Source organism: Phyllobates terribilis, unplaced genomic scaffold (assembly GCF_046119375.1).
Source record: "Phyllobates terribilis strain yellow unplaced genomic scaffold, ASM4611937v1 Scaffold_5__5_contigs__length_657084704, whole genome shotgun sequence".
Lineage (NCBI taxonomy): Eukaryota > Metazoa > Chordata > Amphibia > Anura > Dendrobatidae > Phyllobates > Phyllobates terribilis.
Window position 1 is genome coordinate 212,217,831 of NW_027362765.1, and position 23,341 is coordinate 212,241,171.

A 23,341-nucleotide genomic window follows, 5' to 3' on the forward strand; every position below is an offset into this window, starting at 1 on the left:
CTGTGGGACCCTTCAGGCCCAGCAGCAGATACCGCAGCGCAGGAGATTGCAGGTCCCCTGGCCCCCATCAGACGCCCGGAGGGTCAGCAGCACAGACGGACCAGCACCGCCACGAGGGAGCGAAGCATCCACAAGGCCCGAGCTGCCAGCCATACGGGTGAGCACAGCACGTTACACTCAGGGACGTGGGCTACAACGCAGCTACAAGCAGGGAAGCCAAAGAGTATAGTAAGAACGACAGGCCTACAACTCCACCTGGCAGGGAGGACTCTATGTTTGCTTCCAGGCTGACCGGACTCTTACTTCTAGCCAGTACTCCAGTCCAGGCCTGTCTAAAGTGTCATCAGTAAAGACCCTGGGACTGCATCACACTGACTCCATGTTTATTATTGACTTCCTGCACAATAACCACCATCATCCACACACACTGCCCTGAAGCTACACTCTTCCTGTGGGGAGTTATACCACCCTTGCTGCCAAACCATCAGCTTCAGAGGACTGTTCCGCAGCGGCGGCCTAATTAGCCGCACTCCACAGGTGGCGTAGTCGGACATTATATCACCTATATATATATATTACCCCTGGATTGACCGCCCTGGGTCACGGACCGGGTCACCGCCACAGTGACTACAACCCCCAGTATCTACCGGCCCGGCACCGGGTACCCCACGGCCCAGGGGGCGCGTCAACTTTGGCGTAGTCGGCAGGATTTCATGCCCGTTACCACCGGGTACTGTGCGCCTTCATGAACTGTGTCACATACCGTGATGAAGTTTTCTCGCCAATTACCGCTGTTTCCCGCCATTGTCCGCCATTTCTGGGTCGCCGCGCGGGAAGAAGAGGGGAGTAACCGCTGGAAGCGCGCGAAGCCCAAGCCCCTCCTCACGCACTGACACAGCACCAGGTCCTGGAGGGAGCCCCAGCGAGCGCTGACGTCAGACGCGTGCGACGCCAGGTCCTGAAAGGAGACCATCGCCTGCGGAACTGCGGCCTACGGAAGCAAAGTGAAAGAAGGTAGGCCACGGTTCACTAGGGGGAGGAAGACGCCCAATACGGAGGGAACTTCAGCCGCAGGCGCGGCCGCTGCCGCGGTAATGCCATTCTCCATGCCATATATACCGGGGGCGGCGTGGTTGCCACAGTACTCAGGAGAGTCACACACCCTGAGTGACTTTAAAGAAAGACTGAGCAGCTTGTTTAAAGTATACCCCCTGTCCGAGGAGCAGAAAGTGAGCATCCTCATAGGCCAGTTAATTGGAGCAGCCCAGAGAGAAGTGAAGTCCTGGTCAGCCAGAGACAAAGGCACTGTGAAAGAGATACTGGCCCGCCTAAAGGACACCTTTGACACCCGTACCACAGCTGAGATAAAAATGAAGTTTTATGGGTGCAAACAACGGGCGCAGGACAGTGTACGGGACTATGCTTTAAACCTGCAGGAGGCGCTGAGGGCCATCAAACAGGTAGACCCCGACAGTGTGCGAGATGAGAACAGACTGTTAACTGAGCAGTTTATTGAGGGTCTACTGTCCAGCGCTCACCGGACACAGCTGCGCATAATGGCTCTGCAAAACCCTGATCTGGACTTTGCACAATTTAAAGACAGAGCCATCCGGGTGCTACGAGAAGCAACACCAGGTGGCGCCACATCCCACCGGCGCCCAGCTATCACCTACCACCAGGAGGTGGCATACTTTTCCCCAGAACCTGTAGGGGCTGATGCACAGACTCTGGACGATGCCCCGTCTACAGACCTGCACCTTCAGGTCCAAGAGCTGACTAAAAGTGTAGCTGCACTGGCCAAAACGGTGCAGTCCATGCAAGTGTCCCCCCAGGAAAAGATCGAGCTGGCTTCCAGTCCAGATGACATCCCGTGGCGACGACAGAAAAGAATTCCACCGATCAGAGGGAGGAACAGCGACCGCTACGACCTGGACGGCCAACCTATCTGCCGCCGCTGTCACAAGGCAGGGCACAATGCAACATACTGCAATAATTTAAACAAGCAAAACCTGGGGCAGAGGGCCAACCCCCAGGAGTAAGACCACCAGGCCCACAAAGCTGGCGAGATAAGTAAGTGGGAGGACGGCCGGTCCTACCTATCGTGGTTGACGGCTTTCCGATGAGCTCGTTGCTGGACACTGGATCCCAGGTGACCACTATGCCATATGTTCTTTATAAACGATACTGGACAGACTCAGACATTACGCGCCGTCCAGATGACCATCTTAGCATCTATGCCAGCAATGGTCAACCCTTACCTCAGGTGGGGTATAAAGAAGTGACCATAAAAATTGGCAGAGAAGAGTTGCCATCACAAGGAATGATAATTGTTGACATTGATCGCCAAGAAAGTCATCCCATGATAACCTTAGGCACTAATGTCATTGAAAATTGTCTTTCAGAAATTATTGTCTTGTTACAGCAGGTTGCGGAGACCGCCAGTTTCAGTCAGCAATGGGTTCTGCAGAGAGAGATCAGAGCCCTGATGAGAAGACAACAGGTAGAACTGTCTGGTGGTGAAATTGGCAGTGTCAGGATGAGTGACACGTTTCCCATTGCCATGCCCCCTAGAAGTGAAATGTTGATATGGTGTCGGGCAGCAATCGGTCTCAGGGGTCAAGATTACCAGGCCCTGGTAGAGCCCGTATACTCTGACAGTAGGCCCACCATCTTGACAGCCGTGGGGGGTAGATGATGTCCGCCATGGGAGAGTGCCAGTCCGCATCCTGAATTGTGGGGAGAAAGAGGTTCATTTGCCCCGATATGCTACCCTTGCCAAATTATTCACCGTCAGCAACAATTCTATAAAAACAGTGGAACCCTTACCTCCATCCAAACCGGCGGAGGATAATGGCTCCAAGGGACAGATGGAGGACTGGTGTCAGAAGCTACCCGTGGGCACTGACTTCACCCCTCAGCACCAAAAACATGGAGTATACCGGGTGGTCCAGGAGTATGAAATGGTCTTCAGCAAACACCCGCTCGACTTCAGGCAGGTGAAAGGGGTTCAACACCATATCCCCACAGGAGACCAAACACCCATTAAAGAAAGGCACCGGCCTGTACCACTAGCACACTACCAAAATGCCAAAGGGATGTTACGAGAGATGAAGGAGGCTGGGGTGATAAGAGATAGTTGTAGCCCCTGGGCAGCTCCATTAGTTCTCGTAAGGAAAAAAGATGGCACGATGAGAATGTGTGTAGACTACAGGCAAATTAACCGCATTACACATAAAGATGTATACCTATTACCCAGGATTGAGGAGTCACTAGCTGCATTAAGATCTGCTAATTATTTCTCTACTTTGGATCTCACTAGTGGGTATTGGCAGGTTCCTGTAGCAGAGGCGGATAAAGAAAAGACCGCATTCACAACGCCGATGGGCCTCAGCGAGTTCAACTGCATGCCATTCGGGCTCTGCAACGCCCCAGGAACCTTCCAGCGGTTGATGGAGTGCTGTCTCGGACATAAGAACTTCGAGACAGTCCTGCTATACCTGGATGACGTCATAGTATACTCCAAGTCCTATGAAGATCACCTGAAGCACCTGGCAGAGGTGTTTGAAGCCCTAGCTGGTTTTGGCCTGAAGGTGAAGCCGTCAAAATGCAACCTGTTGAAGCCCAAGGTACAGTACCTAGGTCATGTGGTAAGCGCTGAACGTGTAGCACCAGACCCTGACAAGGTCACAGTAATCAAGGACTGGCCAAGACCCTCCACTATCAAGGAAGTGCGGCAGTTCCTCGGGTTGGTGGGCTACTACCGAAGATTTATCCAAGGCTTCACCAAGATGGCGGCACCCATGCAGGACCTCCTAGTAGGCCAGTCCAGGAAGGCTAAAAACCCGAGGCCTCCATTCAAATGGGATAAGCCGGAAGACGAATCCTTCAGCAGGCTGAACATGGCTCTCACAGGAGACGAGATCCTGGCCTACCCTGACTATGGCCAACCCTTCATACTCCATACAGACGCAAGTAACGTGGGGCTAGGAGCGGTGCTGTCCCAGATACAGCAAGGCAGAGAAAGAGTGATTGCCTATGCCAGCAATAGCCAGAAGCGCCGACCCACAGAAAGGAACCCCGAAAATTACAGTTCCTTCAAGTTGGAGTTCCTCGCCGTAGTCTGGGCTGTGACAGAGCGCTTCAAGCATTATCTCGCCTCCTCCAAATTCACCGTCTTCACGGATAATAACCCGCTGACGCACCTGGACACTGTGAAACTTGGTGCCCTGGAACAAAGATGGATGGCCTGACTGTCTAATTATGAGTTCACCATCAAGTACTGGGCTGGGCGCAAGAATGCAAATGCCGATGTGCTGTCCAGGATGCCTAACTTGCCAGTTGGGGGAGAAGACCCGGAAGAGCTGGAGGAGATAGAGATCCCCGCTTTCCACCGCCATGGGGTAACCCAGTGCTCCCATTGTGTAAAGAACAGGTGTTCCGCCAACAGAGAGGCCACGTTCAATCCATTGCCCCACCATGGATGGGCAGAGACGCAAGATAGTGACCCGGCTGTCCGCCTAGTCAAGGAGTTGCTGACACGAGCTGACTCGCACCCTGATCCAGATGCTCCAGAGGAGACCAAACAGTTGTGGAAGGAGAAGGGCAAGCTGTTCATCTACGAAGGGAAGCTGTGTCGAAGAAGTATCAACTCCCGGACACATGAACTGGTCTGGCAGGTGGTAGTCCCGAGGCGAGATGCGTCAATGGTCTTAGAAGCGTACCACAATGGAGCGGGACACTTCGGATGGAAGAAGTTGGAAGTCCTGCTACGTGAGCGGTTCTAGTGGGCTGGCATGAGGAAAGCAATCGAGAGATGGTGTCGAGAGTGCGGACCATGCAACCTGAGACGAAAAGACCGCGACAGCCAGAGGGCTCCCCTGCAGCCCATCATCACCAAACAGCCACTCGAACTGGTAGCCTTGGACCACATGAAGCTAGCCCCAAGCAGGTCAGGCTATGGCTACGCCCTCACCATCGTAGACCACTACTCCCGGTTCCTGGTAGTAGTGCCAGTGAAAGACCAGATGGCTCAGACGGCAGCCAAAGCTTTCCAACAGCACTTCTGTCGCCCGAACGGTTACCCTGACCGTGTGCTTACTGACCAAGGTCCAGCCTTCGAGGCGGAGGTGTTCCAAGAATTCTGTAACCTGTACGGCTGCAAGAAAATCAGGACAACGCCGTATCACCCCCAAACCAACGGGTTGTGTGAGAAGATGAACCAGGTGGTGATAGACCTATTGAAGACGTTGCCCCTGGAAGAACGCAGCCTGTGGCCAGAAAAGTTGCCAGGTCTGGTGGACCACTACAACCGTATCCCAGTGAACTCTACCAACTGCACACCTGCTTACCTGATGAGAGCAAGACCTGGTAAGCTGCCCATCGACCTGGACATGGGAGTCCTAACACCAGAGACAACCTCACCAGATATGGATTGGGATACCGAGCGGCAGCAACAATACCGCAAAGTGCAAGAGAGTGTTGAAAGAAGTTTGTCCCAGGCAAGACAAAAGCAAGAGAAAAATATAATCAACACGCACCTGCTATTCCCTTATCACCTGGAGAACAAGTCCTTAAAAGAAAGAGACGACTCCACAAACTAGATGACCAGTGGGAGGTAGAGCCGTACACCATCCTACCCTTGAGTTATGATAACACCAAAGTGTGCCTCATCAGCAAAGATGGAGGAGAAACATCAGCGGCAGTTTCCAGAGATCACTTGAAGAAATGTCCCGAGCAATTGCAACACACTGAGGAAGGCCAAGATAGCCCTCAACCCACAGAGGAAGTGGAGGAAGTGGTCCAAACAGTACTCGGAGAATTTCCCCGGTCGTGGACACAAGTGAACAATGCAATTGTCGTGCCAGTCCTTACCTTTCTCCAACCAGCCCCTCAGGAAGCTATAGAAGTCCCAGAAGAGTTGGAAGAACAGTTGGCCCCAGAGGCAGAAGTTTCATCGACAGCAGACCAAGAGAATCAACCCTCTGCTAATAGTGAACCTGTCGTACCCACAGTGAGCCAAAGAGTTCGTAGGAAACTGCCCAACCTACCAGTACTACCTCATACTACCTGTAGTGCAGTTCACACTGAACCCACCACACCAGGGGTAGACACGAGGGACCAGGGTAGAGCAGTGACAGATAGTGTACTCCGTAGATCCACCAGAAGTACAAGAGGTCAGCCCCCTGCCCGTTGGAGAATTTAAAAATGTAGAGTTTAAAGTATAAGAGTATTAAAAAGTATGCTGTATATAGTTACCGGTAAGGGTATGCCAGAGATATTGCAAATTTGAAATGTTTAATATGTGTTTATCCAGTTACCCGAAAAGGGTGCAAAGACTTTTAGGTTATGGACGGTGAATAACCAAAGAACTTTCCCTTGTAAATAGTTGCACTTGTTAAAGTGCCACTTATTGAAAGACCACTGAACAAAAACTCGTTGGAGGTGGCCGAAGACGTGGTCCAACACCTGGATCATCTATGCCCTGCAGCCACCCCAGGGCCTCCGTGGAGGGTTTTTGACGGGTCCCTCAAATTACATTTTGCACAGTGGAATGGACACCTGGTTGCAGATTATACTGTAACCTATCAAGGACTGTAATGTTTGTAAATATTCTAATGTGCCTGTTATTGTTAATGCTATTGTTACTTTTGAAAAATATGTTCAGTCCCGGAGTACTGAAATTAACTAGGGGGGAATGTGGCACCCCAAGGGTCTGGTTGCCACAGTGGCATTGCTTCCCTCAAAAGAGGTAATGCCATACCTGGAAGCAAGCAGGAGTTCTTTTAGTCAGGTACACAATACATGCAACACTTCCTGGCTCTAGACCAGCAAGGGGAGGACCCTCCCCTTGGCAACTGGATCTGGAGGCGGGGTTAGTTTAGTTTAGTGCAAGGAGTTGAGTTTAGGACATTGAAGAGAGAGGAGCTAGGGACTGGAGCTGGAGATAGCTCGTCCTAGCTGGACTACACAAAGAACCGGAGTCCGAGGCTGTGGGACCCTTCAGGCCCAGCAGCAGATACCGCAGGGCAGGAGATTGCAGGTCTCCTGGCCCCCATCAGACGCCCAGAGGCTCAGCAGCACAGAGGGACCAGCACCGCCACGAGGGAGCGACGCATGCACAAAGCCCGAGCTGCCAGCCATACGGGTGAGCACAGCACGTTACACTCAGGGACGTGGGCTACAACGCAGCTACAAGCAGGGAAGCCAAAGAGTATAGTAAGAACGGCAGGCCTACAACTCCACCTGGCAGGGAGGACTCTATGTTTGCTTCCAGGCTGACCGGACTCTTACTTCTAGCTAGTACTCCAGTCCAGGCCTGTCTAAAGTGTCATCAGTAAAGACCCTGGGACTGCATCACACTGACTCCGTGTTTATTATTGACTTCCTGCACAATAACCACCATCATCCACACACACTGCCCTGAAGCTACACTCTTCCTGTGGGGAATTATACCACCCTTGCTGCCAAACCATCAGCTTCAGAGGACTGTTCCGCAGCGGCGGCCTCATTAGCCGCACTCCACATGTGGCGTAGTCGGACATTATATCACATATATATATATATATATATATATATTACCCCTGGATTGACCGCCCTGGGTCACGGACCGGGTCACCGCCACAGTGACTACAACCCCCAGCATCTACCGGCCCGGCACCGGGTACCCCACGGCCCAGGGGGCGGCTCACATGCGCACACACAGTACCCAGACATGCGCACACACAATATGCAGACATGAGCACACATTACGCAGACATGCACGCAGACACGCAGTGTGCAGACACGCACACACACACACACAGTACGCAAACATGCGCACACACACACACTGCTTCCCCAGCAGCTCCGCAGGGAGGACCTCCGGCGGTGTTTTATTGCCGGCACTTCATCAGGGCCCCCCTCCTGCTCTACCGGCGCTACCTAATTGAAGGCACTTCATCAGGGTCCTCCTCGGGGCCTCCCTTTGTCAGGACCCCCCTCGGGGCCTTCCTTCATCAGTGCCCCCCTCGGGGCCTTCCTTCATCAGGCCCCCTTCTTCATTGGGGCCCCCCTCCTGCACCCCCCTGCTTGATAGCCGCCACTGCCCCCCGGCAGTTGTCAGGCATGGCCGCGCGCAGTGCGGCTGTGTCTGCTAGTAATGACGGCAGGGGCGACACAAGGACAATTAAAGGCGCAGTGTCACCCCTGCCGAGTCATTACTACAATACACAGCTGCACAGTGCACTGCGCGCGGCCATGCCTGAAGAGAGTGCCGGTGGGCGGCGGAGGCAATCAAGCAGCTGAGCGGGGAGTGCAGGAGGGGGGTGACTGCTATGGGGCCCCCCAGCTCACGGGCCCTATAGCAGTTGCGTGGCCTGCCGCCATTGGCAGTACGCCACTGATACCAGGATTGATGATGAGGGGGCCATGCATACCAGGTTTGGGATGAGGGGTGCCATGCATACCAGGATTGGGGATGAAGGGGCCACGCATACCAGGATTGAGGATGAGGGCCATCTGCTGAATGCCCCTTATTACCAGCGCCCCTCTGACAACTCCTCCTGTCAGGGGAGAAAAATGGTAAATGGGCGTGGATTGGGGTGTGGCCAGGGCATGGCCAAAATGATCTGTCCCTCTTTTTCAAAACAGGTTTCCATGGCAGCGCTGTTGGGAATTGCTGGTCTAAGGTTCCCAGATTTGCATCATATAACATGTGATATGGAGTGACACCCCCTAAAATACACCCTATTTACTGGGTCAGGGTTTTGTGAGGTCTGTGCCCTACTGCATGTTCCCAATAGGAAGCATCAGGCCATTTCTGTAATGACCCCAACCAAAGGATGAACCGAGTCCAGAGGCTGACGCATGCAAATAGCTGCAGAGTAACAGTGGAGCAGTAGCCTGTGGCAGCCAACCAGCACCCAGCTCTCATGTTTCCGAGGTCAGCTTCGAACCGGGAGTCACAGGGTAATTGGTCCCCACAGAACTCGTGTTATAATGCCTGCTCTATACAACAGGCTACCGCCCAGTCTACAGAAATAGGAATAAATACTGAGGTCATTTTCTCAATGTCCACTGCGGCTGCGCCCTGGCTTCAACAACATGGTTCCAACTGTCGGAGACTTCACGTTCTATTATCGCGACGTTTCCAACAGCTCCAGAGTCAGGGAGGAACAACGGAGGGTTTGGTCGCCTGGTGACGCCAGTCTCTGCGCATGCGCACTGTATTGTAGTGACTGCGAAACTGAGGGAAGGCGGCTGCTATGGTGAGTGGTTCCCGCGACCGGGTATCTTCTGTGCAGCAGCACGGGGTCTGTCACCGAGCACCGGGAGAAAGGTTATTGGGGTGACATCATCGCCACCACATGAGATCATTGGCTGTCAGTGTCTCATCTGCGCCATGTATTCTGCATCTGCTGGTATGACGTGCACATACTTCCCCGGTACAAGCGTCTCTGCAAGGTAGTGACCAGCTAAGTGCCCATCTCTGTGGCTTCATAATCCATCACTCCTGCAGTACAGGCCTGTGAAGGGAGAGTGCAGCTGGCAGGATAGATAGTGGCGGCAGGGCTGGCAGGATGGGTAGTGGCGGCAGCGCTGGTCTGGCAGGATGGATAGTGGCAGCAGTGCTGGCAGGATGGGTAGTGGCAGCAGTGCTGGCAGGATGGGTAGTGGCAGCAGTGCTGGCAGGATGGATAGTGGCAGCAGTGCTGGTCTGGCAGGATGGGTAGTGGCAGCAGTGCTGGCAGGATGGATAGTGGCGGCAGCGCTGGTCTGGCAGGATGGGTAGTGGCAGCAGTGCTGGCAGGATGGATAGTGGCGGCAGTGCTGGTCTGGCAGGATGGGTAGTGGCGGCAGTGCTGGTCTGGCAGGATGGGTAGTGGCGGCAGTGCTGGTCTGGCAGGATGGGTAGTGGCGGCAGTGCTGGTCTGGCAGAATGGGTAGTGGCGGCAGTGCTGGTCTGGCAGGATGGGTAGTGGCGGCAGTGCTGGTCTGGCAGAATGGGTAGTGGCGGCAGTGCTGGTCTGGCAGGATGGGTAGTGGCGGCAGTGCTGGTCTGGCAGGATGGGTAGTGGCGGCAGTGCTGGTCTGGCAGGATGGGTAGTGGCGGCAGTGCTGGCAGGATGGGTAGTGGCAGCAGTGCTTGTCTGGTTGGATGGGTAGTGGCGGCAGTGCTGGTCTGGCAGGATGGGTAGTGGCGGCAGTGCTGGTCTGGCAGGATGGGTAGTGGCGGCAGTGTTGGTCTGGCAGGATGGGTAGTGGCAGCAGGGCTGGCAGGATGGGTAGTGGCGGCAGTGCTGGTCTGGCAGGATGGGTAGTGGCGGCAGTGCTGGTCTGGCAGGATGGGTAGTGGCGGCAGTGCTGGTCTGGCAGGATGGGTAGTGGCGGCAGTGCTGGTCTGGCAGGATGGGTAGTGGCAGCAGGGCTGGTCTGGCAGGATGGGTAGTGGCGGCAGCGCTGGTCTGGCAGGATGGGTAGTGGCGGCAGCGTTGGTCTGGCAGGATGGGTAGTGGCGGCAGTGCTGGTCTGGCAGGATGGGTAGTGGCGGCAGTGCTGGTCTGGCAGGATGGGTAGTGGCGGCAGTGCTGGTCTGGCAGGATGGGTAGTGGCGGCAGGGCTGGCAGGATGGGCAGTGGCGGCAGTGCTGGTCTGGCAGGATGGGTAGTGGCGGCAGTGCTGGTCTGGCAGGATGGGTAGTGGTGGCAGCGCTGGTCTGGCAGGATGGGTAGTGGCGGCAGCGCTGGTCTGGCAGGATGGGTAGTGGCGGCAGCGCTGGTCTGGCAGGATGGGTAGTGCTTGGACCCTCTCAGACTTGCACCATGCATTCCTTCTTTAGCTTTATTAGATGCATCTCTGGAGCGGCGCACAGACCCCTTTCATTGTATCTCTGGGTAATATGACAATTTTATAAATATGTGATGTTGGGAATTCTGGCCATTCGTGTGATTGTGCCCACTGGTTACACTGACTTTGCAGAGCTCCCTGGTAGAATATACATCTACAGATTGTGATTTCACAGTAAGATCCTTCATAAATGGCAAGTAGTAAAAAGGGGTGCAGGGTGTCTGTCACGGCACACATACAGCGCCACCACCGTGTGTTCACCTGAGTGGGAGGGGTTAGTGTCTCCATTCCAAATCCAATGCTCCAAAATCCACTGCAGCTTGTCCAGTCCTCCAAATGCCTCCAGTTACTCTGCGGGAGGGGGAGGGGCGCTCGTGTTTACGATGATGAATCTTAGATATGGTGGGGGCTAATAATTTCCCCCTGCTGGTTCCCAGTAAGTGTCACCTATGGAGTCCCAGTCGTATACTGGGAGAGGCGTGATCCAGTCCAGGTCTGATTATTGGACTTAGAAGCTCCATGCGGCTCGGGTTTTTTCTAGAAGACAGTAAGGCTGTTACATTTTTCTGTGTTCTGATGAAGAAGAGAGACACTCCTTATGAAACGTCTTCTTTGTATTGTCCCTCTCTACAAAATGCCCCAGGATTCCATGTGATCCGAGGAGTGTCGCTGGCGTGGTAGGGTCCCTGGGACGCTGGCCCGAGCTGTGAGCTCACTGTGTATTACGGCTCTCCAGCTCCCCTGATTTTGCAGGAGAAATGATGTTCAGTGCCTGTAAATCTAGAAGACTTATTTCCTTTCTTGTGTTTTTACAGGCAGACGTTGAGGAAACATTAAAGAGGATCCAGAGCCAGAAGGGCGTACAGGGAATTATAATTGTGAATTCAGAAGGTGAGTGCAGACCTGTCATTAAAGGGGTGGCCACTTTATCTGTATTATGACACGTGTTTGGGACATAATTTTGTGGCTCTTGTGAATATATTGGTATTGCAGGTTCTCCGACTTCCTCCCAGTTAGGGGTAACTTACGGTTTTGGGAGTAACCCATAGGATAAAAATCAGCAAAACGTTCCAATTTTCAACCAGCTGACCATCTAATCTACATTGGGGGTGTCCCCGCTCTTTCCAGGCATGAATTGTAGAGGGAGATTGGGCATGTTGGAATCGTTTGTTCCCACATGGTAAGGCCATGGGTGTCTGGCAGTGGCCTAGTTCTCTCCCCATTGACATAAGCACATGTGGCAGGGGCTGAGTAGTGTGCACAGGGGTTCAGGAAGAATAGCTGTAAGCTTGACTACCATTTGCCATACATCTATATAAGCTGTATGGCCATCTTAAATTGTTTTGACTTTCTTACAATATTTGTGTTCTTCCTTTTCTTTTTTCAGGAATTCCCATAAAGAGCACAATGGATAATGCCACCACTGCACAATATGCCGGGCTAATGCATCAGCTAGTGATGAAGGCCAGAAGTTCAGTGCGGGATATTGACCCCCAGAATGATCTGACTTTCCTCAGGGTCCGATCCAAGAAGAATGAGATTATGATTGCTCCAGGTATTATTACATTATTATCAGATTCACCCAGTGTAATTCACTGGAGCTTGCTGCAGAGCTGGCAGCCATTGTGTGCCAGTCTAAAGGGGAACCTGTCAGGTGATTCATGCCCCAAACCAGGGGCAGCATAAATCGGACCCTGGCTGCACGATTGCAACCAGGAATGTCTTTCTCAGAAATACTGCAGTGTTTCAGATAAAAAGTAGTTGGTTAAAATGTGGAGAGATGTGACTAGTCCGGAGAACTCCTGTCGGCTTCTCCCCGCTTTGCTCTAGAGACCTGTCAGTGACAATGGGAGAGACCTGTCAGTGACCTGGAGTTAGGTGAGGAGAGATTGGTGTGTACAATATATTGCACTTTCTCATGAAAATGGTATATAAAAATCAAAACAAATAGTATAAGGGATGTTCTGGCAAATCCCCATTAAAGTGAACTTGTCAGGAGACCGACGCACTTTCGACATGGACATTACAAGAAATCAATGAAGGGTTAATCTATTGCTGCCATGCTCATATATAACCCTCCCCAAGCTGCAAGCTTGGTTCTCTGTATTATGGGGATCTGATCTATGTTCTTCAGGAAGCAACATTGCTGAGAGCTTAGATCCACAGAAGTACAGGGCTTCACTTCCAACATGACTGCCGAATTTGAGTGTATAGGAGAAGTGTAAACCCCCTGAACTTCGGCTCTAGGAGATGTATAGTAAGTGGGCATAGCTCACACTAGTGTAAAGTTGGCCATACAGATCGCATAATCATGGCCAACACTATTGCCCTCAACCCCCGATCACTTGCATAAATAGTTTCAAATGGCGAGAAGAGGGTAATCCGATGTCACTGAACTTCCTGCAGTGGCTTATGTCCAGTGGGAGCAAAGTGGACATTTTTATATCCAAGAGCCTCATACTTCTATCTTTTGACATCTGAGCTCATGGTAGAGTTGGGAGGTCTCCATACACATACGTTATATGGTCAGCTGGTTCCAACAAAATTGTCAGGTTCGGCCAACATTAATGTGTATTGCCACTTTAAAGGGGTTTTACCACTAAATATATTTATCATGATTCATCCTGAATGTATGATGTCGGAGAGTCCCACCAACTCCAAAAAAATGGAATGGCTCTTTTCATCAGTCCCATACAACTAGATAGAATGGTGGTCATGCATGTGCACTACTGCAACTTTTACACGGGAGACTTTGGTATCCCTGTTCTTCAGGACGGTAGAGGTTCCAGCAGTAGCCCTAAGTCTAGGCACCATACAATGTGTTTAGTGGAAAAAAAAAAGCGTTAAAGGGAATCTTTGAGCAGGTTTTTGCTATGTAGGCTGAAGACAGCATGAGGTAGGGGTAAAAACACAGATTTCAGTGATGGCTCTCTTATCAAGCTCTGTGGTTTTGTTTATTTGCAATGACTGTTTTAGCACCAAGAGTTTATCATTGCTGGGACACAGCAGACGTGCCTCCTGGTCCGACAACACCCATTCTGTGATAAACAGCTCACTGTCTATAGCCATTGTATATACATAGCCTGGTGTGGGCGGGGTTAGCTTTCTCAGCTCTGCTGCATTGCTAAATCTAAAAGCTTTGATTGTGTCATGACCGCTGCACCCAGTAATCTAAGTGATATATTGCTGGATTCAAGGTCTCTTTGCCTACATCAGGCTGCTCTCAGATAAGGTAGAACAAACCTGCAGACAGATTCCCTTTAAAGTTTTCAGAGATCATATAGATCTTTCTGTGTAAAGTAGGCCTATGAGAAGTACACTAGGAATGGCTCTTAAAGTAAAGCAATTACGAAACCAGATATATGAATCTGTTCCGATGTGACATTGCTGAAAGGCTCTGATGATAAGTTATCTGATTAGTGATTTGCATTAAGACCTTGCGTGGTTTCCGCAATATCTAATAATATTTAATAATAAAGAATTTTTGTAAAGCACACTTACAGGGAATCTGTCACCAGGTTATCTCAATATAAAAAAAATCCGCTACCATTAACTGCTCTATTATCACAGTACATCAACCTGTATATAAGCCCTTAACCTTCCCTGTATAGCCCAAAAAAATACGCTTATAAGTCTCCAGTGTCATATGCTAATCAGCGCGGTTAGGTCCAAGGGGTGTCAGTGATCTGGGATGTGCACCTCCTCTATCATCAGATTCACCGTCCTCCTGCCTTGATTGATGTGTATGACACATCCTACATCATCCATAGAGTCCTGCACCATTACTAGGCAGGGGCACTTTGCTCTGCCCTACTTTGCTTTGTCCTACCACCCTCATAACGCCGGCACTTGTTACGCAGAAGTGAAGCTGGCACATGCGCATTTCAGAGTTTAGTATGACAGAGCAAAGTGCGCAGGCGCAAATTTGCAAGGGCCTGTGGATAACTTGGCACACGTCAATCAAGGTAGGAGGATGGCAATTTTTCCGATAGAAGATGCGCAGACCACAGACGCCCATCGGACCTGACTGTGCTGATTAGCATACGGCCCAGGAGACTTCTAAAAGGTATTTTTTGAGATATGCAGGGAGAGTTGGGGGTTTATATACAGGTTGATGGACTGTGGTAATAGTCCAGTGAAAGGTGGTTGCTTCAGATTTTACTAATATAACCCAGTGACAGGATCCCTTTAAGGTTTTCTCCTAGTGCATCTGTTTGGTTTTTTTTTTTCCTGTCAAAAGCAAGAAGAATTTTGAAGACATCTGACAGTCTCTTTTGAAGATGGCGTGCTAGATTTTACATCTCTGCATCGATCATCCTACGTACCCACCAGCTTACCTCTATTAGGTCAGACAGAGCGATAACTGAGCTTCGCAACACTTAGGGCAAAGATTCATTACCTGCCCTCTAAATACCCTAGCTAAGTGCCCTTTCAGTCTATAACATGTCATCAATAAAGGGTTTGTTTTCTTCATTCATCTGCCTTACTGAATGTAAATACACCTATAGGTATGTAATCCACAATAGGAAGGCCACACTCCACGTTTTTCATGATTTGTGCAAATTGCCTCTTCAAGGAGGAAGAGGACTAGAACTCTAATGCCACCTATAGGAAGTAGCAATCCTAAAAGTCACTATCCAAGCTTTTGCATATTTAATTTCCCAGAGGAGCATTGCAGGCCTTAAAGGGGTTTTCCCACAAACAAAAGTTCATTTTAATCAATAGATCTTGGAATAATAATAAGTTCCACAATTGGATATTTGTAAATAAAATGTTCCTGTGCTGAGATAATCTTATAAATGTTCCCCTGCTGTGTACTGAGTAATGTCTGTGTCTGACTGTGCAGGAACATGGTCTGATCATACCACATCTCCTGGGTAGGAGAAGAATCAAAGGAAAGTATACAGATATTCTGCGCAGCTGATTCTTTCTTTGAAGTAAAACATTGTTTAAAAACAGACAGGGAAATGTTTTACCTCTCTGAAAGAATCAGCTGTGATACCATACTGTAATGTCTGTATACTCTTTTGCTTCCTCCCCTGCCCAGGAGCTGTGGTATGATCAGACCATGTTCTGTACACGGTCAGACATTACACGGGGGAACATTTATAAGATTATCTCAGCACAGGAACATTTTATTTAAACACATCCAATTGTGGAACTTATTATCATTCCAAGATCTACTGGTTAAAATGAAGTTTCGTTCGTGGGAAAACCCCTTTAAGTCTCCTTACCTTGGCATGCCAGGCTTGACATGTCACTTTCCGCAAGGAGAAACTTTACCCCTTTCTCTACTTGTATTACTTTATAATAATGCTTTCTTCATCTCTTTTATTTTCAGATAAAGACTACATATTAGTTGTCATCCAGCATCCTTCCGAGTGATTTCCCCCCCCCCCCCCTCCCACTACCAGATACCGACCTTCCTAAATATTCCTCCATGTTATTTTGGACTTGGTGTCATGCTGGAGTTGCAGAACGAAGATTTAGAAGTCCAGATCTTAGCCATTCTCTGCGTATCTATTGCCTGCCCTCCTGGATAACGCTGCAAAGAGAACCCTGATGCACTAAGCCCTGGGGTAACATTTTAGCCGGACCCTTATAGAAAGCTGCCCCCTAAGGATTATATTGTTTACTGACTTAAACCCTAATATAATTTAATAATTTCATATATTCTTCTGTCTCCTTCCATGTTTTTTCATTGCTATTATTGCATTGTAAATTGTTTTATTTGTACACCTTTTTGCTAAGTGATTACATTGATTTTTCACCCGTAACTGCAACCAGTGTAATATTTAATCTGCATAAAACTTTAATAACTGCACTTATTTGGTCCTTCGTGTTGCTTTATTGTCACAGTATTCATGTCATGTACACACTTACTACTAGGGCAAAAACATTTATACACAGGGAGATTGCTTATATGATCATTGACAGCTGTCAGACAGGTAACTATGGGTGCGGTTAAATCAGTACATACATGATTCACTTGTAATGTATGTAGAACTATAGGGATTAAGCCTGCATGTTCTTGCCTGCGTTCAGCAGCCGTGTCAGGGTTTACGTCACTTCAGACAGAATAATACATCATTGGGGTCCATAAGCTTGGTTCAGATATGTTGTATGACAGATTTTGCAGACAACTATGGCTTCTGGTATGAATTCACATCGGTGCCTAACTTCATTGCAGATACTGGAGTACAATATCCTTCCGAACACAAGGAGAAAATCCAGCAACAGTTGTTGTAAAATTTTGATAGGCTTTATTATGTAGCCATAAACGTACTTGGGACAAAGGTAAAAAAAAAAAAAGTACTAACGCAATTCGGATCGCAAATAATCCTTGATTCTAAGTATTTGCAACCTGAAATGCGTCAGAGGATGTATCTTTTTGTCTTTGCCATAAGTGCGTCTATGGCAGGGATGTCAAACTCAAACACAGAGGGCGAAAATTAAAAACTTGGACAAAGTTGCGTGCCAACCTTGATATTTATTAAAAAAAAAATTTAATATTCGGTGGTGTCACAGAGAATCATACCTCACAACATTGCGGTCCTTACAGAGTAATTTTCCTCCTATTGAGTTGCCTAGATTGCCCCTATGAAGTATGATGCCAACAAAACTCCCTCTAAACACAGTATGATACCCCCCACATTGAATTCCTTCACACGTATGGTATGATGTCCCTACTGTACCCTCCTTCCCTCCTCAACTCTCCTGGAAAAGTATGATGCCCCAACTGTGATTCCCCATGCAGCCCTCCACACAGTATAATGGGCCCCACATAGTCTTCCATTCAGAATAATGGCCCCACAAAGCCCTAATGGGCTCTTCATAGTCCTCCATATGGTGTCGCGGGCCAAATATAATCACCCTGAGGGCCAGATTTGACCCACGGGCCAGTATTTGACATGTGTGGTCTATGGCTATATAATGAAACCTATCAAGATTTTACAACTGTTCCTTTATCTTCTCCTGGATCCTTCTTTTCTTCCAATGCAGGATAAAATACTTAGGGATTTTCTTGTGTTGGGATAGGGACATAAAGGTCACCCTTTTTATGGTGGTTACCCCATTGATCGGTTTTAGCGATTCAAATACAAAATGAGAGGGCACACAAATTACATTTTTGGTATATTGCTCTACCAAGGAGTCCTGGTATATGGATACCTCTAAACCCCACTGGACAGGGACTAATGTAACACCAGGGATTCACGGCAGTGATCACACACGGGGCTTTCCCTGTATATTGCATTGAGAAGTCACAGGTAATATAAGTCTCAGATACAGTTATATGAAAAAGTTTGGGCACCCCTATTAATCTTAAGCTTAATGTTTTATAAAAATTGGTGTTTTTGCAACAGCTATTTCAGTTTGATATATGTAATAACTGTTGGACACAGTAATGTTTCTGCCTTGAAACCAGGGGAGGAGTCCTGAGGAGATAATTTGCATATTCCCACTGCATTTTGGGGTAAGTGAAGAGTCTCCGTGAGCTCAAAGAACACTGGATTTTGGCTGTTGGAGCTGAAAAGAGGACATCGGTAAGCATTTTGAAGCTTTTTTTTTAAGCTTTTTTCACTGTTTTCAGAACATTAACAGTAAGAACATGGAAGAGTCCAGGAGCCATTTGGTGAGCTGCATATCCTGCTACATGTTCACAGACTTGCCAGTGGAAAAGCCAAACTTCACATGCCAGAAATGCAAGCTTGTGTCCCTGTTGGAGGAAAAGTTGCAAAATCTAGAAGAGAGGTTAACTACCTTGAAAATCATTAAGGAAGGTGAAGAGTTCTTAGACAGAGCAGAATTATCTCTTCATGATTCAGAAAGAGAAGAAATTCGAACTGCACCTGAGGAAACAGAGGAATGGAAGCATGTGACCCAGAGAAGCAGGAGGATAGAGAGGCAGTCAGCACCCATACTGCTCAGGAACCAGTACCAGGCTCTCACGCAGGAGAACCATGAAGAAATACAGCAAAATAAGACTTTGCCAGCAATGAATAACCTTGTAAGCCCTTAGAATCCTCCTGGATGGAGAAAGAAGAATGTTGTGAAGAAAAAACGGAGAGTGGTGGTCATGGGGGATTCCCTGTTAAGAGGAACAGAGGCTGCTATCTGCAGACCAGACATAACCTCAAGAGAAATGTGCTGTCTTCCAGGAGCAAAAATTAAAGATGTGTCTGACAGGATATCAAGACTCTTCAGACCTACAGATCACTACCCATTCCTGCTAATACATGTGGGGACAAATGACACCGCAAGAAAGGACCTGGAAACCATCTGCAGTGACTTTGAAGACTTAGGCAAGAAAGTGAAAGAATTGGGAGCGCAGGTGGTCTTCTCATCCATCCTCCCAGTGGATGGCCATGGAACAATGAGGTGGAATAAGATTCTACAGGTGAACAACTGGCTACGTCGATGGTGCCGTCAACAAGGATTTGGATTTCTGGATCACGGGATGAATTACCTATATGATGGACTACTTGCTAGAGATGGGGTGCACCTTACGAAGACTGGAAAACATGTATTTGGAAATTGCCTTGCTGCACTCATCAGGAGAGCTTTAAACTAGAACAATGTGGGAAGGGAAGCAAAAGGCCAGAAAAAGCCATACAGCTGACAAATACTATTGAGATCTCTGCTACTGGAAGTGGAAAGGAAGAACAAAGACAAAACAATTTAAATAATAAAAATATGGGAGGAAGAGAAACCAATCACAAACTAAAATGTTTTTATACAAATGCACAAAGCATGGGCAACAAACAAGGAGAATTAGAACTACTAACGCAGGAAAAGAAATATGATGTCATTGGAATCACTGAAACTTGGTGGGACGATACACATGATTGGAATAAAAGGCTAAAAGGATACAACTTATTTGCAAGAAACAGACTTGATAAACGAGGAGGAGGTGTCGCATTGTATGTTAGAAAAGCGTATATCTGCACAGAGATTGAAGCTTCAGAGACTGGGAGTTCTGTGGAAACTGTTTGGGTAAGAATACAAGGAGAGAACAACGGAAAGGACACCATTGTAGGCATTTACTACAGGCCACCTGGGCAAGCTGAAGCTATGGATGAACTCTTTATGTATCAAATGACCAAGTTCTCAAAAAAATATGACGTAGTGGTCATGGGAGATTTCAACTATCCAGACATTTGTTGGGAATCTCTCTCAAGTAAAACTAACAGGTCAAGCAAATTCTTATCCTCTCTTGCTGACAACTTTATCTTCCAAAAGGTAGGGGAGAAAACAAGGGGATCTGCTACTTTGGATCTAATCCTTATAAACAAGGAGGAAATGGTTGAGGAGGTAAAAGTGGCTGGGACCCTAGGAGGCAGCGATCATGCTATTATAGAATTTTGGATAACTAGAGGAGGAAGACATGTGAAGACTCAAACTTCAAGGTTAGATTTTAGAAAGGCAGATTTTAAGAGACTCAGCAAGAGAATAGGAGGGATCCAATGGCTGGATGTCCTTAAGGACAAAAATGTCCAGGAAGGATGGGAAATTTTTAAAAATGAGATTTTCAAAGCACAATCGTTAACAATCCCGAAAAGTAGGAAGAATGGGAAGCATTTAAGGAAACCAGGATGGATGAACACAGAACTTAAACACATGCTAAAAAGAAAGAAAGAAATGTTTATTAAATGGAAAGAGGGAGGCATATCTAAAGAAGATTATAATGCAGTCTGCAGATCCTGCAGGGCATGTATCAGGTTAGCTAAAGCTGACAATGAATTAAGGCTTGCAAGAGATGTCAAAAGCAATAAAAAAGGATTTTGGGGGTATGTCAAAAGTAAAAGAAAAGTCAAAGATGCTATAGGATTTTTACAGGATGAAAATGGAGAAATGGTAAGAGAGGATGTTGAGAAGGCCAAACTTTTTAATTCCTATTTTGCATCTGTTTTCTCTCAGAAAGAAAATGTAGCATCAACTGATCTTCACTGTCCTTTTAAAGGAATAGAAGAATCCAAGTTATCTGTAAACAGAAAGATTGTGAGGGAATATTTAGCTAACATAAATGAGTTCAAGTCTCCAGGTCCAGATGAATTACACCCCAGAGTACTGAAGGAGATCGTAGAAGAAATTTTAGAACCACTCTCCATAATCTTTGAAAATTCTTGGAGAACAGGAGAAGTCCCAGAAGACTGGAGAAGAGCAAATGTTGTTCCTATCTTCAAAAAGGGGAAGAAGGTGGACCCAGGGAACTATAGGCCGGTGAGTCTGACTTCTATACCAGGAAAGATCTTTGAACAAATTATTAAACAACATGTATGTAAGTACCTGGATAAGAATGAAGTGATTAACCAGAGTCAGCATGGGTTTATAACTAACAAGTCATGTCAGACTAACTTAATTTCCTTCTATGACAGAATCACTGACTGGGTGGATCAGGGAAATGCTGTAGATATAGTATATCTTGACTTCAGCAAAGCATTTGACAAAGTATCTCACACCATCCTTATTGAAAAAATGACCAAGTATGCAATGGACCAGGCAACTGTTAGGTGGATTCATAACTGGCTTAGTGATCGGACTCAAAGGGTGATTGTAAATGGCTTCACATCCAGCTGGATGAATGTCTCAAGTGGGGTACCACAGGGCTCCGTCCTGGGACCTGTATTGTTCAACATCTTTATCAATGATTTAGATGAAGGAATTGAGGGTAAACTGATTAAATTTGCTGATGACACAAAGCTAGGAGGGATAGCTAATACTAGAGAAGAGAGAGAGAGGATTCAAAAAGACCTAAATAAACTGGAGCACTGGGCAGCAACCAACAGAATGGTTTTTAACAGGGAAAAATGCAAAGTACTACATCTGGGCAATAAAAATGAAAAAAGCATATACAGAATGGGAGGAATAGAGCTAAGCAACAGTACATGTGAAAAAGACTTAGGTATACTAATAGATCATAGACTGAACATGAGTCAACAGTGTGATGCAGCAGCAAAAAAGGCAAATACAATTCTGGGATGTATTAACAGAAGCATACAGTCTAGATCACGTGAAGTCATTATTGGTCTTTACTCCTCTTTGGTCAGACCTCATCTGGAATACTGTGTACAGTTTTGGGCACCACATTTTAAAAAAGACATAGACAAACTGGAGCAAGTTCAGAGAAGAGCGACCAGAATGGTGACTGGTCTGCAAACCATGTCCTATGAGGAACGGTTGCAGGATTTGGGAATGTTTAGCTTGCAAAAAAGAAGACTGAGAGGAGACTTAATAGCTGTCTACAAATATGTCAAGGGCTGTCACATTGTAGAAGGATCATCTTTATTCTCATTTGCACAAGGAAAGACTAGAAGCAATGGGATGAAACTAAATGGGAGGAGACACAGATTAGATATTAGAAAAAACTTTTTGACAGTTAGGGTGATTAATGAGTGGAACAGGCTGCCACGAGAGGTGGTGAGTTCCCCTTCAATGGACGTCTTCAAACAGAGGCTGGACAGACATCTGTCTGAGATGATCTAGTGAATCCTGCTTTGAGCAGGGGGTTGGACCAGATGACCCAGGAGGTCCCTTCCAACTCTACCATTCTATGATTCTATGAAATGAGGTTTATTGTACTAACAGAAAATGTGCAATCTGCATTCAAACAAAATTTGTCAGGTGCATAAGTATGGGCACCCTTATCATTTTCTTGTTTTAAATACTCCTACCTACTTTTTACTGACTTACTAAAGCACTTTTCTTGGTTTTGTAACCTCATTGAGCTTTGAACTTCATAGCCAGGTGTATGCAATCATGAGAAAAGATACTTAAAGTGGCCACTTGCAAGTTGTTCTCCTGTTTGAATCTCCTCTGAAGAGTGGCATCATGGGCTCCTCAAAACAACTGTCAAATGATCTGAAAACAAAGATTATTCAACATAGTTGTTCAGGGGAAGGATACAAAAAGCTGTCTCAGAGATTTAACCTGTCAGTTTCCACTGTGAGGAACATAGTAAGGAAATGGAAGAACACAGGGACAGTTCTTGTTAAGGCCAGAAGTGGCAGGCCAAGAAAAACATCAGAAAGGCAGAGAAGAAGAATGGTGAAATCAGTCAAGGACAATCCTCAGACCACCTCCAGAGAGCTGCAGCATCAACTTGCTGCAGATGGTGTCACTGTGCATCGGTCAACTATACAACGCACTTTGCACAAGGAGAAGCTGTATGGGAGAGTGATGCGAAAGAAGCCGTTTCTGCAAGCACGCCACAAACAGAGTCGGCTGAGGTATGCAAAAGCACATTTGGAGAAGCCAATTTCTTTTTGGAAGAATGTCCTGTGGACTGATGAAACCAAGATTGAGTTGTTTGGTCATACAAAAAGGCGTTATGCATGGCGGCAAAAAAACACAGCATTCCAAGAAAAACACTTGCTACCCACAGTAAAATTTGGTGGAGGTTCCATCATGCTTTGGGGCTGTGTGGCCAATGCCGGCATCGGGAATCTTGTTAAAGTTGAGGGACGCATGGATTCCATTCAGTATCAGCAGATTCATGACAATAATGTTCAAGAATCAG

General features: G+C 47.7%; 1 protein-coding gene across 2 annotated transcripts; it reads left to right on the forward strand.

The window, feature by feature from the left end:
• Positions 1 to 9,119: 9,119 nt before the first annotated feature.
• On the forward strand, positions 9,120 to 16,648 carry DYNLRB1 (dynein light chain roadblock-type 1). 2 transcript variants are annotated; one of them, XM_073683770.1, is made up of 4 exons: positions 9,120 to 9,245; positions 11,640 to 11,715; positions 12,212 to 12,379; positions 16,166 to 16,648. In XM_073683770.1, exons 1-4 carry the CDS (start codon positions 9,243 to 9,245, stop codon positions 16,207 to 16,209), a joined length of 291 nt encoding a protein of 96 aa, XP_073539871.1. In that variant the 5' UTR covers positions 9,120 to 9,242; the 3' UTR covers positions 16,210 to 16,648. The 2 variants fall into 2 exon arrangements, with proteins under 2 accessions (XP_073539871.1, XP_073539870.1); XM_073683769.1 differs by lacking the exon at positions 9,120 to 9,245 and adding an exon at positions 9,261 to 9,398.
• The last annotated feature ends 6,693 nt before the right edge of the window (positions 16,649 to 23,341 follow it).

Coding starts and splice junctions, on each gene's coding strand:
- DYNLRB1 (XM_073683769.1), top strand. CDS start 9,345: ATGAGATCATTGGCTGTCAGTGTCTCATCTGCGCCATGTATTCTGCAT. Junction 9,399..11,639: donor CATGTATTCTGCATCTGCTG/GTATGACGTGCA, acceptor GTGTTTTTACAG/GCAGACGTTGAGGAAACATT. Junction 12,380..16,165: donor TGAGATTATGATTGCTCCAG/GTATTATTACAT, acceptor TTTTATTTTCAG/ATAAAGACTACATATTAGTT.